This window comes from Manihot esculenta, chromosome 14 (genome assembly GCF_001659605.2).
Source record: "Manihot esculenta cultivar AM560-2 chromosome 14, M.esculenta_v8, whole genome shotgun sequence".
NCBI classification, from domain to species: domain Eukaryota; kingdom Viridiplantae; phylum Streptophyta; class Magnoliopsida; order Malpighiales; family Euphorbiaceae; genus Manihot; species Manihot esculenta.
Window position 1 is genome coordinate 12061853 of NC_035174.2, and position 21674 is coordinate 12083526.

The 21674-nt window shown below is 36.0% G+C and overlaps 1 protein-coding gene across 2 annotated transcripts; it reads left to right on the forward strand.

The window, feature by feature from the left end:
* Nucleotides 1–2259: 2259 nt before the first annotated feature.
* LOC110600298 (probable protein phosphatase 2C 27) lies at nt 2260–21567 on the forward strand. Of its 2 annotated transcripts, XM_021737113.2 has the most exons (4): nt 2262–2701; nt 19615–19815; nt 20408–20619; nt 20798–21567. In XM_021737113.2, exons 1-4 carry the CDS (start codon nt 2516–2518, stop codon nt 21357–21359), a joined length of 1161 nt encoding a protein of 386 aa, XP_021592805.1. In that variant the 5' UTR covers nt 2262–2515; the 3' UTR covers nt 21360–21567. The 2 variants fall into 2 exon arrangements, with proteins under 2 accessions (XP_021592806.1, XP_021592805.1); XM_021737114.2 differs by lacking the exon at nt 19615–19815 and having other exon boundaries at nt 2260–2701.
* The last annotated feature ends 107 nt before the right edge of the window (nt 21568–21674 follow it).

Below are 21674 nucleotides of genomic sequence, written 5' to 3' on the forward strand. Positions count from 1 at the left end.
CAACACATCAAACATGCATATCCAACATACATTGTTCATAAATGCACAGTAAACCCATAAACTCCACATAAACCTACACATGCATTTCTACCCCAAGAAACTTCATAAAACTTACTTAAAACATGAAAGGAACTATGGATCTACTCTTACCTCTTGTAGAACGAGAGGAGAGACGATCTGACTCGGAGATGGGGAGGAATCCGCTCTTTGGTCTCCAAGTTTCCAAAACTTGCTCTTTTGCTCAAAAATCTTCAAAACAAAGTAAAAACTCATGAAAATCATGAAAGATTTGAAGAAAATGACTCAAAATCGGCGAGGGACGGCGGAGAACTCACCTTGGCCGAAAATGGGGAGAAAAGCTCGCCCATTCGGACAAGGGGACCCTTTTATAGGTGGCTGGCCAGGCCACTTTCGGGGGCCTAACGTGCCTCCGCATGCATGCCATGTTCGGCGGCCGAACATAAGGTTCGGCGGCTGAACCTGGACTTCCCTCACTTATGCCTTCGGGGGCCTAAAGCACTCCCGAATTGCATGCATATTCGGTCGGCGGCCGAACCTGAGTCTTCCTCTCAAAACTATTTTCATTCAAAACTTAATTTCTTTCTTGATTAAACCCATGAAATACATTAAAACATTTTATAAAAACATGATTTTACCCTTCTAAAGGCTTTCGACATCCGGGATCCCACCGGACGGTAGGAATTCCGATACCGAAGTCTAGCCGGGTATTACAAATTCAGTCTTTTTTTAAATAAAAAAATTTTAACTTGTGAGGTTATTTTAGTTTGAATTTTGTTAAAGAATAGACTAAGAATTAGAACTTGCATTGTCAACATAATGATTCTTTCCCTTTCTAATGACAAAAAGACAATCATAACAACACATGAAAAGAACCTCTCTTTTAAAGTTAGTGGCCATTTTGGCACTAATCGGAGAGGCTCTCAAAGCAAAGTTGGACCAGTAAGGATTAAGCAAAGGTTTTTTATTTCTTTTTTTTTTAATTATTTTTATAACAGATTGCCCAAAATTCGATTTAAATCGAAAAAACTGATTTAACCTAATTAATTTAAAATTTAATTTGATTTTTTATTTATTTCGGTTCGATTTAATTTTTAATTTTAAAAATTTTAATTATTTTAATTCGATTTGATTTTAATAAAAAAAATTTAAAAAATTAAATCAAATCGATTAGTGATAATATATTATTTTCAATAATATAAAGAGATTATATAAGGTTAAAATATTTAAATTAAATTTTAAAATATTAAAAATAAAGTATAAAAAATAAAAAAAATTATTAAAAATTTAAATTGATGAAATTAAATAAAATTAATTTTTAATTAAAATTAATTTAATTTAATTTTTATAAATATTTAATTTAATTTAATTTTTATAAATATTAAAATTTTAATTTTAATTAATTTAATTTAATTTAATTTTAAATCCAACTAAATTTAGCAAGCGACTTACTTTTATATAAAGCAAAAGAGAAATTTAAAGTCATTGTCTTACATCATCTTCCCATTCAATCAAATGTCATTTAATTTTCATTAGCCACTCAATTTCCCAAAACTTCACTTTCAAATCTTTTTCTGCAATTATTACCTAAAAGAAAAAAAAAAAACCAACTTCTTGACATTGCTTTCATTGATGGCTTCTTTTGTTAGAAAATAAGAATAAAAATTGATGGGCTTTTCACACTTATGGGAATATTTATAATTTTCATGAAAGCAATTTGGGTGGACAAGATTAGAATTGGTTCAATACTATTAAATTCTCATTTGTTTACCTATATTGATATATTTAGAATTTATCAAAATACTCATTTTATTAATTTTCATAAGAATAACAAAATTTAATTTAAAATGAACTTTATATATAATGTTATAAAACTCCTTGAAATTTATTTTATACTACAATTTGATTTTTACAATTTCAAAATTAACACTTTTAATCTTTAAATTATTAATGAACTAAAATTTTAGATCCTATATCTATTATATTTTATTTATTAATGTTTTAAATTAAATTATAATTTAATCTTTAAATTTTAAAATACAATTACACTCGAGTCCTTCAATTATTACTATTTTATACAACACTCATGAAATTATTTTAACAACTTAGCATCTTCGTTTATGATAATACAGAGGGTAGATTGTTAGCTTACAGATGATGAAACTATTTTTTTAAGATAAAACTCAAAAACTTTTTTTTTTTAACGAAATATAATAGGAAAAAGAAAGGAAGAAGCATCCAGAAATCAAACAAAACACATAAAAGAAGACAGAAAATGTTTGAAACGCGAACATTCAGCCACGCCTTTTTTTAAAACAATCTGGAATTTAACGTCTCTCTCTCGTTACATTCCTGGAATACTGTCTTGGACATTATTTTTCTTTGATTCTTTCCCTTGTCCCCTTTTTTTCTTTTGTCTTCTCTCTTTGGATTCCCATAAACCACTGCAAAAGAGGCTCAATTCCTTTTCCTTTCTTTCTTATCAAACACCATAATCATGATAGTAAAGGATGCTGAGCAGGTTACCCTAGAAGTAAAAAGTCTTGAAAACACCACCAACGGCAACAAAAAGCAGTCTTGGCCTTTGAATGGTGAGATTTTGCATACCCAGATGGATAATTGGGATAAAGACTCTCCTTTGAATAGTTCCAATGATGGGATCAGCGTCTGCAACTCTTTTCCTGTATGAATTTCACTTCTTTCTATGTTCTTATTCTTTTCCAATTGTATAATTTTCTTTACTTTTGTCTATTTCTTTTGATGACCAGTTTGATTAGTTACATGGATGCTTGGTTTTGAAGCCATTTGTGATTTATATTGTTGATTTCTGACTTCTCTTCTTTCTGTGGTTTTATCGATGTTGCTATGCCTTCTTGTCCGATTAAGGATTTCGTTCTATAACCTTCCGAATTTTCTTTAATTATAACACATTTTTTCATAATTAATAATGCTTTCTTTAGTAATTTTCTTTCTTTCTTTTTTGGGTATTTGCTTTCTTTCTAAATGAGTTTCAGTTTTAATTCCTTCACTTTTACTCAGTTCTATTGCCTTTCTAATTCTGCTTTGGCCGAAAAGAAGTCTTTTTCCTGATAAGATGACCATTTACAAGAGTTGTGCCCTTCTTTAAAACTAAGCAGTATCTGTCCTATTGAGTTCTTTAAATAATATGTTCTATCCTTATATGTCTGGTTGGAAGATTCAGAACTGCGGGGAAAATTTCTTTTGCCTGTTTTGTATGGTTAACAAATTCATTTTCAGATTTTTGGTATTAATTAACAAACAGGAAACTACAGTAACCTTGTTGAGATTTCCTGGTGTTACCCCTTTTTTGGCTTTGTCATATCATTCGAAACTTTAAATCCATAGTTATACTGTTGATTGTTAATCATTGATCCTAAATATATGCATTTTTTATTATTGGAAATGTAATGATGAACCTTTAGTCAAATAAATAAAATTTACTTCGTTTCAGTGACACCTACTCACTTCAATTCCTTTTGGTATTCAGAATGTTGGAGAGTTCATTATTGCTATCCTTTTACATCACAAAAGAAAATAGAAAATGGTTTCTAATTGTTGGAGTTTGTTTTTCTTTTAACTTTTGTTCTAGAGGATTCCTAGAATTAGATGTCTCGGACTTTTCCCTATATATTTTAATTCATTTTTCTAATTTACTCCTTTTCTTTTCGGGACTTTCTATATTGTCTACTAGATTTAATGTCAAATTTTCTTCTTTTGTAAGTATTAACAAGCAGTTTAAGGTGCAGAGTGATTTGTAAGAATCACAATTCTCGTCACAATCCAAATTTTCCTCATGCTTATCTTCCTTTTCCATTTACTCTTCAGAAGTGTAGTCTATCACATTAAGCTCTATGTGAATTTGCTGCTTGGCCTTACACTTATTAGCGTAATGTCTGACCTTTCCACACTTTATACTATAGTTTTCTTTGCACTGCCACTTTTAGGATCTCTTTTCCTTCTAATCTCCTCTAAAATTAGAGGACCTTGTTTCTTTAATTTTCCTAGACCTATTAGGTCTATAATACTTCTTCCTCTTTTCTCCGTGAAATTTCCTTTTATAAGGGAAATTATAAGTTGAATCCTATTTGTTAGCAAAAATTTTCTAATATTTTTCTTCCATTAATTCTCTCTTTCTGCATTTGCTAATGAATTTTTAATTCATTGCATAAAGCTACTTCTATAGACTAATTCAGATGCTAATTCTCCATCCGTGTATAGATAATAGGGGATTGTACCTTTGTGTTTTTCCCCTACCTGATCCCTAATTCTTTCTGCAAAAAGAGGTGGAAGGCTAGACTAGAATTTTCATGTTCAGAGATCATACTGGTTATCTTCTTTGATAAATATTAGGGTGAAGAAGGTATCATTGTACTATTTGAAGTGAGACAAGTCAAGACATCTCTTGTTCATTAGTTGCTTCTACGATCTATCCATACACATACTAATCGATCCTGCAAAATGCATTCCTATAGTATATGATAGGGTGTTGAGACTATGTTAGTGTCTTCGTGCTTTACTGCATTAAAAATATGCATTTTTCCTTTATTTGATATTGAGAAATCCTACCATCCTTTGTATTATCCTGTGAAGCATGCAATTAAGGCTTTTGCGATAGTTTGATCAGAGTCTTCTCTCACTTGTGAAGTCAGTCTTCTCTCACTTGTGAAGTCGTTGTGTACATAGTCATATATTGGAGGACATTTTTAATTTGATAGTTAGATTGTCCATCTATATTCCAGCTAATAATAGAGGACTTATCGTATTGGACGGAAGAATTTGTGTCTTCATGTTTTAAGTTCACCAAGAAAGGCCTTGGGTAATAAGGCTTTACTTCTACTATTGCATGTGGCTTCGGATAGGTTATCCTATTACTCTTATTTGAATCTAATGCTACAAGCATAGATTCTATTTGATTTATGTATTCTTCGTTTTTTTCTTCTCCTGCCTTAGGAGAGTCTGAATCAGACTGCTCTAGTTCCATAGTTAATAGAGCAATAGATTTCTTTTTTGAGCCTCGTCCCATTCCTAATTTTGCTAGTCTTCTTGTTAATTCATCAATTATTTATGTATGGTCTTCTCTAGCTAGTTTTAATCCTAGATTCTCATACTCCATGGGTTTAAGTAGAACTCTTTTTTTCTAGATTCAAACTAGAAGTTTCACCATTTTCCACTTTAGGAACGTAGTCCGTCATATTAAGCTTTAAGACTTGACTTTCAACTGTGCTAAGTTGCTTACCAATAGCATGGAGACTTAAGTTTGTAAAATTTTGTTGTTGAACTATTGATCTTTCTTTCCCTTCTAGGGCAAAAGGGGTGTACTCAACGTAACTTACATAAGATGAGTTTGATATCTTGTAGGAGATATCAATAAGAGGGGTATACACACCTTTTATTACTTTTCCCTTGCTTGTAACAAAACTCTTGTATGCAGATTCAAGGGTATTGGGGAAAATTGTGTCATCAAAATTAGGAAATTTCTTCCTTTTAAGAAAAGACAATGTTGAATTTAGAAAAAGTTTTAATTATGTCACTTTGCTTATAAGCTTCAAATCTCTTTAGCCATAGGCTTTGTTTATTTTCAGAAAAATTGAGACAAAACCATTTATTAAATGGTTTCTTCTCGTTCCAATGCCATAATTTTAAATGGTCTAAAAACAACAAAGAAGAAAGCACAGTAAGGATTAATGTCTTTTATTTTATCTGCTATAGAAAAATTAATTTTAATAGATCTAACAAATGGAGCCGAAGTATTATATTTTAGGAGATTATTAGCACAAGAAGGGTCTCATCTTTATGAGTGGCATCTAGCTAATTGTAACGAGTATTGTGATTACAGAGACACCCAGCGTACCCTATCCATGTTTAATGTTATCATAAATTACTTAGATCAGCTTCTAAATAATGGTAATTTCTAAAAGTAAACAATATCTTTTGTTCTTCTTTTAGTAGGTGTTGTATTACCAGTACTAGATTTACTAGATTAGTTAGATCTAGTTGCGCTAGCTTCTAATGCAGCAGAACTGGAGAGAGGAGTGCCTAGATTGGTTATAAATTACAAGCCCTTAAACAAGGCGTTGAGATGGATCAGATACCCTTTGCCTAATAAAAGAGATCTGTTAAACAGACTCTTTGAGGCTAATGTCTTCTCAAAGTTCGACTTAAAGTCAGGCTATTGGCAGATCCAGATAGCCGAAGAAGACAAGTATAAAACGGCGTTCACAGTCCCGTTTGAATATTATGAATGGAACGTCATGCCGTTTGGACTAAAAAATGCCCCATCTGAATTCCAAAAGATTATGAATGACATCTTCAATGCATACTCAACCTTCTCAATAGTTTACATTGATGATGTTCTCATATTATCAAAAACCCTAGATCAGCATTTCAAACACCTAAACCAGTTTGTCAAAATCGTCAAAAGAAATGGTCTAGTGGTCTCTGCAAAGAAGATAAAACTCTTCCAAACAAAGGTCAGATTCCTAGGACATAACATAGAGTTAGGAACAATTATCCCGATAGAGAGAGCCATAGAGTTTGCAGACAAATTCCCTGATAAAATTAGAGAGAAAACTCAGTTACAGAGATCTTTAGGAAGTTTAAATTATGTGGCTGATTTTTACCAGGAAATAGTCCAGGATGCTAAATCTTTGTTCCAGAGATTAAGAAAAACCCCGCCAGAGTGGTCTGAGGAACATACTTTAGCAGTTAGAAAAATAAAAAAAAGAGTAAAATCTCTTCCGTGTCTAGCAATTCCTCACCCAAAAGCCTTTAAGATAGTAGAGACTGATGCATCTGATAAAGGTTATGGAGGGATCCTTAAACAAAGGATCAATGACAAGGAAGTACTGGTAAGATTTACCAGTGGAATCTGGGTCAGACCTAGAGTAAACTACTTTACAGTGAAAAAGGAGATATTGTCAATAGTCTTGTGCATTCAAAAGTTCGAATCGGACTTGCTTAACCAAAAATTCTTGATAAGAATAGACTGTAAGAGTGCTAAAGAGATACTCTTAAAAGATGTTAAAAACATCGCATCAAAACAAATCTTTGCTAGATGGCAGGCTATCTTATCAGTATTTGATTTTGATATTGAGTTCATCCGAGGAGAATTTAACTCATTACCTGATTTTCTAACCCGTGAATTTCTTATAGGAAATGAGTTCAAAGACTCCAGCAAAAAGGCGACATTAGGAGTCATCACCCCCACCTAAAAAAGTGGACAGGGTGCGAGAAGATGCTTATAAAATAGGCATCAAACCAGTCGATAAGGAGGTAAACTACCCCTATGTTCCTATAAGTTTTTTCTTTCTAAATTTTATTGAGAAGAAGCACATAGGCTTAAAGTCAGAGGAGGTAGCTAAATTCTACACTGAGCATCACTCCTCAGCTCCTTATTTACCAAAGGCATATGACTACTATCAAGTCATTCTTGCTGAAACTGGATCAGTAGAGTTAACTCCGACTGAACGAGCAGGACATGAGTGGGCTTTTAGCAAGTTCATCATTAAAAGAGTGGTGACTAGCGAAGAATGGGGAGATTCTCTCTTTAAACAAAGAGAGTTGAACTGTGCAAAACCAAGATTCTATAGCTATTTTGATTATATGCAGGCGTGGTCAGGAGCATTGTTCTATGAAAACCGGCAGCGAAAATTCAGTTGGTTCATGCAGTTTCAATTGGAAAAAGACGACTGGGAGTTTACCGCATGGTTCCATGAATGGTTCTTCAATTGGGGATTATTCCCTATAATTCTACCTGATAAGGTTAGAAGCATCTATGAACAGTTTGCAGAGGAGAATGAGACTTTAAAAGATTCGAGAATGATGTTTACCATACTCTACAAACTACCATGGATAGTTAGATGGGATTACTATATAATGGCCAAAACCCCAAAAAAGTTTAATGAATTTTCTCTTGAAAAAATCCCATGGCTAACCAGGAGAATCATGATTAAATGGTGGGATAAATTCGAATTCTTTGAAAGCCCATCTGTGTATCATAGAAAGAGATTAATCAGTCTGGTTAAAAAATCAGACACTCAGTCTCAGACTAAAACTCCTAATGTAACTGAACTTTTTAAAGATCTGTTTCAATCAGTTCTTAAAGAGGAATTGAAAAGGCAATTATTTCAGGCATTGGAAGAACTCGAAGATTCAGCCACTTCAAGAGGAAAAGCTGATACATCCAGATCAAAACAAAAGAGGGAATGCTCTAGAAGTAGATTTGACAGAGCAAAGGAGAGTGATTCCGACAATGATGAAGACCTCTCACTATTCATGGACAGTCAAGATCCTGCCGAGTGGCAAAATCCATATGAATGGCCCTGATATATGAGCTAGACTTCCATTATCTCTAAAAGAGATAGTCATTGAACTAAAGAGATAAGCATCCTTATCTTTGTAATCTCTAAAAGAGATAAAAAAATGAGCTGGAAAGATAAGATTCCTTAGCCCCGGAAGAATACGACAAAGTCGCTAAAAGTGACAACTGTACAGAAGCCAAAGTAAGTGACGCATGCAATGACGAACGCAAAGATTCTCTTTTCAGATATAAAAGACTGAAGGCTGAACTACTAGGTGTGCAACATTGAAAGAAAATCTTGTAATAGCCAGACTCTCTGTAAACATTTCCTTTAAGAGTTTGAGTGTAGCTTGTTTGTAATCCAGTTTGTAATCCTTTTTATGAATGAAAATTTCCTTCTCCAAATTTGAGCATAGATCTCTTGGTCGAAACCTCAACCATCTTATTTTAACCAACGAAACTGCCAAAATCTACCGGAGACGAAATCTTCCAGTAAACGAGTTAATTGGACAAAAGGATTTGCTAGGAGAACCTTCCGGCAAATACAATTACTATGTCTGGTGTACAAAGCCTGAGTCTGCCGACACTCCATTCTCTGAAATTAAACCAACAGGTTGGGGAGAAGAATTTTTTGAAGAAGATTCTGTAAGTATTTTTTATGTCTAATTTCATTCAATCCGCAATAGAAAAGTTAATCTTAATAGATCTTACTAATAGAGCCGAAGTATTATATTTTAGAAGATCACTAGCACAAGAAGGGTCTCATCTTTATGAGTGGCATCTAGCTAATTGTAACGAGCATTGTGATTGTAGAGAAACCCAACGTACTTTTTCCTTGTTTAATGTTATCATAAATTACTTAGATCAGCTTCTAAATAATGGTAATTTCTAAAAGTAAACAATAACTTTTGTTCTTCTAACTAATCTAGTAAATCTAGTACCGGTAGTACAACACCTACTAAAAGAAGAACAAAAGATATTGTTTACTTTTAGAAATTACCATTATTTAGAAGCTGATCTAAGTAATTTATGATAACATTAAACAAGGACAAAGTACGCTGGGTTTCTCTACAATCACAATGCTCGTTACAATTAGCTAGATGCCACTCATAAAGATGAGACCCTTCTTGTGCTAGTGATCTTCTAAAATATAATATTTCGGCTCTATTAGTAAGATCTATTAAGATTAACTTTTCTATTGCAGATTGAATGAAATTAGACATAAAAAATACTTACAGAATCTTCTTCAAAAAATTCTTCTCCCCAAAGCGCAACTAGATCTTTATAAACCACAATAACACCTACTAAAAGAAGAACAAAATTGATATCTTAAAAATTATTATTATTCAAAAGCTTATCTAAGTAATTTATAATAACATTAAACATGGATAGGGTACGCTGGGTTTCTCTGCAATCACAATGCTCGTTACAATTAGCTAGATGCCACACATAAAGATGAGACCCTTCTTGTGCTAATAATCTCCTAAAATATAATACTTCGGTTCTATTTGTTAGATCTATTAAAATTAATTTTTCTATAGCAGATAAAGTAAAAGACATTAATCATGTGCTTTCTTCTTTGAATTCGTCTCCCCAACCTGTTGGCTTTATTTCTGAGAATGGAGTGTCTGCAGACTCAGGCTTTGTGTACCAGACGAAATAATCGTACTTTCCAGAAGGCTCACCGAGCAAATCTTTCTGTCCGATTAACTCTGTAAAAATATAATATTTGATGTGTATTTCACAATAGAGATTACAATCTATTTATACATGAGAGAGGGTATCTAAATAGGAAGGAAAATCAAGTCTATGATTATACAATCCCTAGGATTAAGCAACTGACCCATCTATCAATATTTACTTCCTATATTAACATATTTACTTTCTATAACTTATAACACTCCCCCTCAAGTTGGATCATAAATGTTAATCATGCCCAACTTGTTACATATATAATCGACTCGAGTCCCATTTAGAGCTTTAGTGAAAATATCTCCTAATTGTTCTCCAGTTCGAATATGTTCTGTTGATATTATCTTTTGTTGAACCTTTTCACGAACAAAATGACAATCAATCTCGATGTGTTTGGTCCTCTCGTGAAATACTGGATTGGAGGCAATGTGGATAGCTGCTTGATTATCACACCACAACTTAGCAGGCACCGAATTTGAAAACCCAACTTCTTCCAACAATTGACGTACCCACAAGATTTCACAAACGGCTTGTGCCATGGCTCGATATTCAGATTCAGCACTAGAACGGGAGACCACATTTTGCTTCTTACTTTTCCATGAGACCAAGTTACCTCCCACAAAAACACAATACCCAGTAGTTGACCTCCTATCAACTTTCGAGCCTGCCCAATCAGCATCAGAAAAGCATTCAATATTTGAGTGCCCATGGTTACCATAGAATAGGCCTCGCCCTGGGGCCCCTTTAAGGTAACAAAGAATCTGTCCCAGAGCATCCCACTGGGCAACAGTAGGAGAGGACATAAACTGACTTACCACACTCACTGAATATGCAATATCAGGACGAGTCACAGTCAAATAATTCAGCTTACCAACTAATCTTCTGTACCTTCCAGGATCTGCAAATGGCTCACTGTCTTCTGTGGTAAGTTGAAGGTTAGGGGTCATTGGGGTACTACAAGGCTTAGCACCCAATTTTCCTGTTTCTGCCAACAAATCAAGAACATATTTTCTTTGAGATAAGAAGATGCCTTTCTTACACCGCATAACTTCAATTCCCAAGAAATATTTCAAGGAACCCAAATCCTTTGTATGAAACTGTGTTTTAAGAAATTCTTTTAGGGATGTGATGCCAGCAATGTCACTTCCTGTAATAACGATATCATCCACATATACTACAAGCAGAATTACTCCACTATCAGAATTTCTATAAAACACTGAGTGATCACACTTACTCATCTTCATTCCAAACTGTTGGACCACCTCACTAAACCTGCCAAACCATGCTCGAGGACTCTGTTTCAAGCCATAAAGGGATTTTCGAAGTCTACAAACCTTACCTGACTCCCCCTGAGCAACAAAACCAGGTGGTTGCTCAATATAAACCTCCTCCTGAAGATCACCATGAAGAAAAGCATTTTTAATATCCAGTTGATGCAAGGGCCAATCATGAGTAGCCGCCAAGGAAATAAACAATCGGACAGATGCGAGCTTGGCAACTGGAGAGAATGTATCAGAATAGTCAACTCCATAAGTTTGTGCATAACCTTTAGCCACTAAACGGGCCTTGAGGCGAGCAATAGATCCATCAGGGTTTACTTTTACTGCAAACACCCATTTGCACCCAATAGCCCGCTTTCCTGGGGGCAAGGACATCAACTCCCAAGTACCATTAGTGTCAAGGGCCATCATTTCCTCTTCCATTGCAGCACGCCAACCAGGATGGGACAAAGCCTCAATAACAGTTTTGGGAATTGAAATAGAATCTAAAGCAGTGACAAAACAACGAGAAGAGGAGGATAATTGATCATAAGAGACACAAGATGAAATAGGATAAGTGCAAGTACGTTTACCTTTGCGAAGAGCAATGGGCAAATCCAAATCAGACGGTGAAGGATCAGTGGGAGCAGGATCTGTCGACGAAGAAGCAGGTAGCGGAACAGAGTCAGAGTCCTCTAAGCGTCTGGAATACACATGAAAGATGGGAGGGCGACCTGGCACATGAGCGAAAGGTGTAGGAGTAGTCTGAGGAGACAAAGAGCGAACAGTGTATAACAAGAGGTCATCTTCCTCCCCCTCGGTGTTATAAACAGATGATGGCGGAAAAAATGGAGTGGACTCAAAGAATGTTACATCCGCAGACACAAGATACCGATTCAGATCAGGAGAAAAACAATGATACCCTTTCTGACGTCGAGAGTAGCCAAGGAAGACACATTTGAGTGATTTAGGATCCAATTTAGTAACCTGTGGACGAACATCACGAACAAAACATGTACAACCAAACATACGTGGCTCAATAGGAAACAAAGATTTAGTGGGAAACAAAATGTTATAAGGGATATCACCATGAAGGATGGAGGAAGGCATGCGATTGATCAAAAAACAAGCAGTGGATACAGCATCAGCCCAAAAACATTTAGGTACCTTCATTTGGAATAAGAGAGCTCTGGCTACTTCAAGAAGATGTCGATTTTTTCTTTCAGCAACTCCATTTTGTGAAGGAGTGGCAACACAAGATGACTGATGAAGAATCCCTTTTTGTAACAAATAAGATTGAAATTCCCCAGAGAGATACTCTTTAGCATTATCACTTTGCAATATACGGATGGAAGTATTGAATTGGGTTTGGATTTCAGCATAAAATGCACAAAAAACAGAAAATAATTCTGAACGACTCTTCATTAAAAATAACCAAGTAGTACGAGAGAAATCATCAACAAAAGTAACAAAATACTTAAAGCCAGACTTAGACACAACAGGACAAGGACCCCAAACATCTGAATGTACTAACTCAAAAGGGGACGAAGCCCGTTTATTGACTCGAGGCAGTGTAGGTAAACGATGATGTTTGGCAAATTGACAAGACTCACAATCTAGAGTAGACAAAGAATGAAACTGTGGATATAACTTCTTTAAAACTGAGAGAGAAGGATGCCCCAAACGACAATGAACATCAAAAGGTGTTAGACGCGTGGAGCATACCAGAGATCGAGGAGATCGAGGTAGTTGCTGATCCAAGACGTAAAGACCCTCTGACTCACTCCCTCTACCAATAATCTGCTTCGTCGAAAGATCCTGAAAAACACAGTGATCAGGAAAAAATGAGACACAACAATTCAATGCACGAGTGAGTTTACTAACGGAAAGCAAATTAAATGCGAACTTAGGGAGACATAACACAGAGGATACAGAAAGAGAAGGGGTTAAGTTGACATGACCAGAACCAATGACAGAAGATTTAGTGCCATCAGCAAGAGTAACATAAGAAGGCGATGTACGAGACTCAAGATTGGACAAAAGGGTAGAATTACCTGACATATGATCGGTAGCACCATAATCAATAACCCATTTTGAGGATGAAGACACAAGACATGTAGTAGAGTTACCTGACTCGGCAATTGCAGTGATAGAGGAGGAATTAGAGGATTTTAGAGATGCCTGGTATTGGACGAATTGTGCATACTCATCTGCAGATATCAAAATTCCTTGATTGGAAGATCCATTCAATTTGTGTTCCGTGATTTTAGTCATCATAGGAATCACATCAGTTACGGTGGTGGTTTTCACTTCAACCATGACAACAAACCCAAAACGACAGCAACAAAAGAAACACAGAATCAGAAAACAGTACCCGGTGTGAACAGTACCGATGAACAGTACCACGTGAACAGTACTCGTGAACAGTGTCGATGAACAGTACTCGTGAACAATACTGATGAACAGTACTCGTGAACAGTACCGATGAACAGTACCGATGAACAGTACCGATAAAAACACCTCCCCCAAAACCCGAACGGCAAATAAACCTCAGATCTGACAAGGGAACGATGTGGCGATTCCAGCGATGGTGAGATCCAAATATTACCCGTTATGGGTAACCCAAATAAACAGAGCCCTAGGTCTCCAAAAAAATAATTTTTTTTTTTTCTTAAAAAAAACTTTGACGGGAGAGAAAAATTAAATCTCTACGAGAAAGGCTCTGATACCATGTAAAAATATAATATTTGATGTGTATTTCACAATAGAGATTACAATCTATTTATACATGAGAGAGGGTATCTAAATAGGAAGGAAAATCAAGTCTATGATTATACAATCCCTAGGATTAAGCAACTGACCCATCTATCAATATTTACTTCCTATATTAACGTATTTACTTTCTATAACTTATAACAAACTCGTTTACAGGGAGATTTCTTCTTTGATAGATCTTAGCAGTTTCGTTGGTAAGAGTAAGATGGTTGAGTTTTTGGCCAAGAGATCTTTTTTCAAATCTAGAAAAAGTATTTTTCATTCATGAAGAAACAATTACAGTGAAAGTTACATTTATAGTTGCTTCGGCAGATCGCTTAGCCCCGTTCATCAGAGTACAAACTGACTGGATTACAAACTGGAAAATGCGTTCAAAGAAAGGTCTAACTATTACAATATGAAAATTTTGGCATGCCTTCTTCGTTCAGTAACCAGCCTTTTATAGCCTTCAGAAGGAATCTTGGCTTTCGTCATTGCATACCTCACTTGCTTTGTCTATTGCAGAATAGTCACTTTTAGCGACCTTGTCGTTTTGTTTCGAAAATAAGAAATCTTATCTACCAGCTTAGCAGTTATCTCTTTTAGAGATGAGTCTTATCCTCCAACTCATCAGTTATCTCTTTTAGAGATAAGTCTTATCCTCCAACTCATCAGTTATCTCTTTTAGAGATAATGGAGGTCTGACTCATGTGTTAGGGCCACTCGTCTGGATTTTGCCATTCAGCAGGATCTTGACTGTCCATGAAAAGTGAGGTGTCTTCTTCGTTGTCGGAATCACTTTCTTTCATTCTGTCAAACCTGCTTCTCGAGCATTCTCCCTTCTGTTTTGAACTAGATGCTTCAGTTTGTTTCTTTGAAGTGGCTGAATCTTCGAGCTCTCCCAATGCCTGAAATAATTGTTTTTTCAAGTCCTCTTTGGGAACTGATTTAAACAGATCTTTAAAAAGTTCAGATACATTAGGAGTTTTAGTTTGAGACTGAAGAGTGTTTGATTTTTTAACCAAACTGATTAATCCCCTTTTATGGTAAACAGATGGGCTTCCAAAAAATTCAAATTTGTCCCACCATTTAATCATAATTCTTCTAGTCAACCACAGGATTTTTTCAAGAGAAAACTCGTTAAATTGGCGTAGTGTCCTATTTTTCCGCATTTATAACATACCACAGTTTTCTCTGCTTTGCCACTTTTAGGGCTGTGCTTTCTCCTTTTAGGAGATGCTTTCTTTGCCTGAGAAGTTTTGTGTCTGTTTTGCTTAAACCTATTAGGTTTATAGTATTGGTGCCTTTTCTGGTGCTTCAGGTGGTGCTCTCTACCCCCCTTAAATTTCCTAGAGTAAGGAAATTTGAGTGGTTGAAATCCAATTTGTTCACAGAAGTTGCCAAGGATTTGTCTGCCATGTAGTCGTTCCTTCTGCATTTGCTTATGAATTTTTAATTCATTACACAATGCTACTCCAGCTGTCACAACTTCTGACGCCAATTCTCCATAGGTATAAATATTGTAAGGAATCGTCCCTTCGTGTTTGGCTTTTATTTGATCTTTGACCCGTTCAGCGAAAAGAGAGGGAAGTCCCGCCAAGAGCTTCTCTTTCCAAAAGTTATGTTGATTGTCCACCCTGGTGAAGATCAGGGAGAAGAAGGTATTCTTATACCATTTGAAATGAGACAAGTCAGGGCACTTCAAATTCATCAATTGTTCTTGTGATCTGTCTGCGTACATACTGGCCGACCCAATGAAGTGTAACCCTATAGTGTATAATAGGGTATTGACACAGTCACGTACTTGACTGGCGCCTTCCAGTTTGGTGGTGCTGAAGATTTTGGGTTTTACCCTCGGCAGAGACTGAAAAATCCCACCAACCTTTTAGTTGGCCTGTGAAGCCTGCTATTAAGGCTCTTGTAATAGTCGGATCATCATTTCCCTTGTTTCTGCATGCTGTTGCGTACATGGTCATGTGTTGAAGGACATTTTTGATCTGGTTGCGTACATGGTCATGTATTGAAGGACATTTTTGATCTGATAATCTGACAATCCGTCAATATTCCATTCATTAATGGAAGTTCCATCGACTTGTACGAAGTTATAGCTGGTATCTTCGTACTGCAGATTTATCGGCGATGGTCTAGGATAATACGGCTTTATTTCCATAGTCGCCTGTGGTTTAGGATACGTTATCCTGTTGAGCTCACTTGGTTCTGACGCTTTTAGCATCGATTCTACTTGATTAATGTATGCTTCATCTGTAGTTGAAGACTCTTCATCAGAGGATTCAGGGGTCTCTGATTCTGGTTCCATAGTTAATGGAACGATAGATTTTTTAGTGACGTCTCCTCCTAGAGCGATCTTTGCCAATCTTTTAGTTAGCTCATCAATCATTTCTGCTCGGTCGTCGACTTTCAAACCTGTAATTTTGGTTTCCATAGGCATGAAAAGGACCTTTTCTTCCTTCTTGGTACCAGAAGTTTCTCCTTTCTCTCTTTTAGGAAGGAATTCTGAAGGGGCTTTTAGCCGAGAAACTTGACTTTCTACCCTATTCAATTGTTGGCCGATGGTATGGAGACTTAAAATTAGTGAAATTTTGTTGTCTCGCCATTGGGTTCTCGCTTACTTCATGGGCAAACGGGATACATTCAGCCTGGGTATTTTCTGTTACTTTGTACGTAAGGTCTGTCAGAGATGGATGGACATCTCGGATTACCTTTCCTTGAGGGGTAATAAAGGTTTTGTAGGCTGTTTCGAGGGTATTTAAGAAGGTATTGTCTTCAAAATTTGGATAAGTTTTCCCTTTTAGGGTTAAACAGTACTGCAAGAATTCCGGAAAGGATTTTATCCCTTCTTTCTGATGTTTGTAGATGTCATATCTTTTGAGCCATAGCTTCTGTTCTCTTTTAGTGAATTTCATGCTAAACCATTTATTAAATGGCGTTTCTTCTTTTTCTAGCACCATTATTTTAAATGGTCTAGAAAGAATGCTCGCTCCGTCATAGCCCCATGTCAGATGGTGTAGGACTCTGCGGTCTTTCATACACTGGCTGAGCTACCTGCTCTTCAGTCCTTTGTACTCCGATTACTGAGTTGCTTCTAATCAAGGGTTCCACATTCGATATTGAGAACCTTGGAGGTATTGTTTCTGACTGGATTGATACTCCAGAGAATGATCCTCTGCTTCTTGCAAAACTTCTACTCCTGTCGAAAGAGATTGCTACCGCTCCTCCTTTGGTTTCCACAATTGACTGTATCGATGTAGATTCCTCCTTTTTAGGAGGTACTGCCTCTTCTAAGATCCAACTTTCAGGTAGATTTACCTGATCCCACTGTATTGACTTTGGAACCATTAAGTTTCCTTTGGACATATTAGTCCCAAATAAAGTGGTTGTTCCTTTGGGAGAGATTAATTTAGTGGCATCTTCCCTCAAATTAGGGACTACAATGTTCATTGCCTTGTAATGGATCCTGTAGATTAGGATCAAGTTCTCAGATCCTGGGATCATATCATAACCCAAGTCAAGGATTAAAGTTTTCATGATGTGAGGATCTGTTAGAGACAAAGTGAGATTTGGATAGCACTGGAAATAGATCGGTCCGTCGCACAACGAGGATTCCACTACTCCTAGCAAGGAGTCACTGAATTTGTTGTGCCTTTTGTCTCTGACACATATCATGGCAGCAGTGTTTAAACCAAGCCTGGTTGCAGGTTTTACCGCAACTTGCACCATTCCAATAAGAAGGAATAAGTATTTTTCTTGATGTCTTTGAATGAGTTCTTCAAATAGCAGGTTCATCGACTGAAGTCCTTCATGTACTGGGGCGGCCTGTTCTACTGTCTTTACAACATAATCAGATGTAAACTTAAAACTTGATTTATATATGAGACTAGAAGATATAGGTGGTAGTTTCCAATTATTTAGCTTACTGTCTATATCTGATGCTAGTAGAATTTCTTTGTCCTAGCCCGTATTTGAGGGAGTAGGGCTTCTTGAGTTTTTCTTTTCATAAACCAATTAAACAATTTTTTTCTTTTGTCCTATGTATACCACCTATTGAATTACTTTGATTGAGGGGTTTCTATTGAAGATACTGAAGATCTGTGTGGTAAAGGCTCAAAAGCTATGGACGACCCCGAGAATGACCTTCTCACCTTGATAATGCTCCTATTTCTAACAAATGAAATTGCATCAGTCCCTTTCTTGGTTTTAACTATAGATTGTAGTGAAGTAGAATTCTCCTTTTTAGGGGGTACTGCTTCTTCTAAGATCCAATTTTCAAGTAGGTTAACCTGGTCTCACTGTATAGATTTTAGAACTGTAGGATTCCCTTTAGACAAATTTGTCACAAATAAGGTAGTAGTTCCTTTTCAAGTTATTAACTTAGTTGCTTCTTTCCTTAAATTAGATACTACAGTGTTTATTCGTTGCTTTATAATGAATCCTATAAATTAGAATTCTGTTTTCAGATTCAAGCATCATATTGTAACCAGATGTTTTAATATCTAAAGACATTCTATCTAGGACATCTAGTGAAATCTAAGTCGTGTATGCGTTGTTGCCGCGATTGCCGTGAAGAAGCGCTTGAAGGCTTTACGAGTAAATCGTTGCCAATGATTTAGAGTTGTGGATAGATTGTTTGAAAGTTTATCTGGTATCTCTAGAAGTACTAGTTCAAGAGGAAATAGTAGTGAAAAGAAAAAATCAAAAAATAAAGAAATACTGTTGGTATTTGATATAGATAGTAATTTAAATAATAGGAAGTTACCATCTATTTTTGCTAATTTCGTCTAGTAAATCATAATCAGTATTGTGATTATAGAGAATATTAGATAACTTTACCTTTGTTTAATATTGTTATTAGGTTCTTAGATAGGTTGATAAGAGATAATAATCTTTAATTTAACAGTCTTGTGCTAGCTTTCTTCAGAAATAAAAATGAATTCCATGTTCCGGTAATGGTAGCGTAGATTGGTTCTTATCTATCTTTTTAAATATCTAGTGGCCTACTACCTGGATTTTAAGTGGTAGTTGCTTGGATTGAATGCATTTCACTGAGGTAACCCAAATCCAAATGAACGAGTTTAGGTGGAAATTGGTTGTTGGACAGAACTTGTTTCAGAACAAGTGTTCCATTACAGTTTCTCTTCTGGAAGACAACCTTAATATCTTGTGAAAATTAGTTTAGGTGGGATTAAGAAAATTTTAGATCAGATAACAGAGAACTTTCTAGTGTCTAGCTTCCTGAGATGTTAAAATCTCGAGTGTCATCATAAGGCGGTTGCTCTTTTATGTCAGCCAATCGGAATAAAATTTTATAAGCTGTATCTTTTCCCTGAAACTGTACAACAGGATGTTGACCTCCAAATATAATGGCCAAATATGTCAGTTATTTTCAACCTTTGCCCCATTATGCCTCTTATTTCTCATTAAGTCAACATATACATGTGTGATTCTTGTAGGCAATATCTAGACTCTAGAGTGTAATTTCTGTGATTTTAGGTTGCTTTTTCAGTCATTTATTGTCCTTTTAATACCTCACTTCATATCTCTGTGGCCATTCAGCTAGAAAGCATCTGCGTGGATCGAGTGACTCTGGAGAGGAAACAAAATCTGTTAACAAATTTCATCCCTGTCCTTCAGTCAGGAGAATGGTCTGACATTGGCGGTCGGCCTTATATGGAGGATACCCACATTTGTATTAGTGACTTGGGAAAGAAATTTGGTTACAATTTACTTAATGAGGAGTCTATTTCTTTCTATGGTGTAAGTCTTTTGCCTATAATCTCATTTCTGTGAATTTTTAACAGCGAACAAAAATCTGTGTACTTGACAAGAATTTCATTTCACATTTGGAGTTTAATTATTAGCATGACTATTAGTTTCTAGGTCAATTAGTTCTACAGTTGCTACTTGTTATGGATAACGAATTGACTAAATCCATAACGAACCGATTATATTTATCTGCTAGTTTCTTATTCTCATCTATTATTTTATTTTTATTATCTTATTTATCTTATTCGTTCCATGACTGGGGACCATAATACAACTCTTGTAAGAATACTGGTTCTAGCACTTCTCTAATTAATGAACCTTCTAGCATATGCAATTATGGTTTTGCTTTCTGCTTCCAGTTCCTTTCCTTGAATACCTCTTTCCCCAGCCGATAAAATCTAAATGAAAAATTATATATTTGATCAGGACTTCATCAGTTTGATTCTAACTTCACAAACAGTACTCAACCAGAAATGAATTCAGTTGGTGTCTCGTGAAGTATTTCAAATACAAAATAAGCACATACACGAATAACAATATGGATCTTCATTAGTTTGAGATGCAAATTGCTTTGAAACAACAGGTATTTGATGGCCATGGCGGAAAGAGTGCAGCACAATTTGTATGTGACCATTTGCCAAGGGTCATTGTTGAGGATGCAGATTTCCCATTAGAACTTGAGAAAGTGATCACAAGGTCATTCATTAAGACGGACACTGCTTTGGCGGACACTTGCTCCGTTGAGTCTGCCTTCTCTTCTGGAACAACAGCGCTCACTGCAATGATATTTGGGAGGTTAGTTCCATCATCGACTGTTGGTTAGCTATCACTTCCCCTGATTACTTCAGAAATTTGCAGCCCAACACATCTCATTTGTGCTTGTATAGTTTGATGAGTTTTGAAAAAATGAATCAATATTAAAACCAGAAAAATGTTTGCCATATATGCCTGAAAATATGCTTATCTTAGACAGGTCATTGCTTGTGGCAAATGCTGGTGATTGCCGGGCAGTATTGTCTCGACGTGGAACAGCTATAGAAATGTCGAAGGACCACAGGCCTTCCTGTGTCAAGGAAAGGACACGGATCGAGGCCCTGGGAGGATACGTTGAAGATGGTTATTTGAATGGCCTGTTAGGTGTTACGCGAGCATTAGGCGATTGGCACCTCGAAGGGATGAAGATAAAGGGCGAAATGGTTGGCCCTCTGATCGCTGAACCTGAACTTAAATTAGTAACACTAACCAAGGAAGATGAGTTTTTGATAATTGGAAGTGATGGAATATGGGATGTATTTTCCAGCCAAAATTCAGTATCATTTGCTCGAAGAAGACTTCAAGAGCACAATGATGTGAAACTATGTTGCAAAGAAATGGTAGACGAAGCAATAAAACGTGGGGCGTCGGACAACTTGACAGTCGTCATGATAAGCTTTCACTTGGAGCCACCACCACAAGGAGCCGTACAGAGGGCAAGAATAAGGCGGAGCATTTCTGCCGAGGGACTTCAGTCTCTCAAATGTCTGTTACAAGGATAATACTCAAATGTTAAGTTCATTTTTTCCCCTCCTGTAGAGTAAAACTAGTCAATAATGGCAAATAGCTTCACTAGCTTTTACTCTGCAGTTTTGTGTATGTATATAAATCCCTCCGGAAACAGAACTGAAATTTTTTCCTGCCATTGATCATTGTTGCTTCATTCAGTCAACGAAAGTACAGATGAATAAGAATAGAAAGGTTGAAGAATTGGTGTCCTATCTCTAATTTCAATCTTCTTCCCTGAAAGCTCAAATTCAATATCTTCAAGACTCTCAACCAGAAACAGAAACACCAAAACTCAAACTAAAATCACC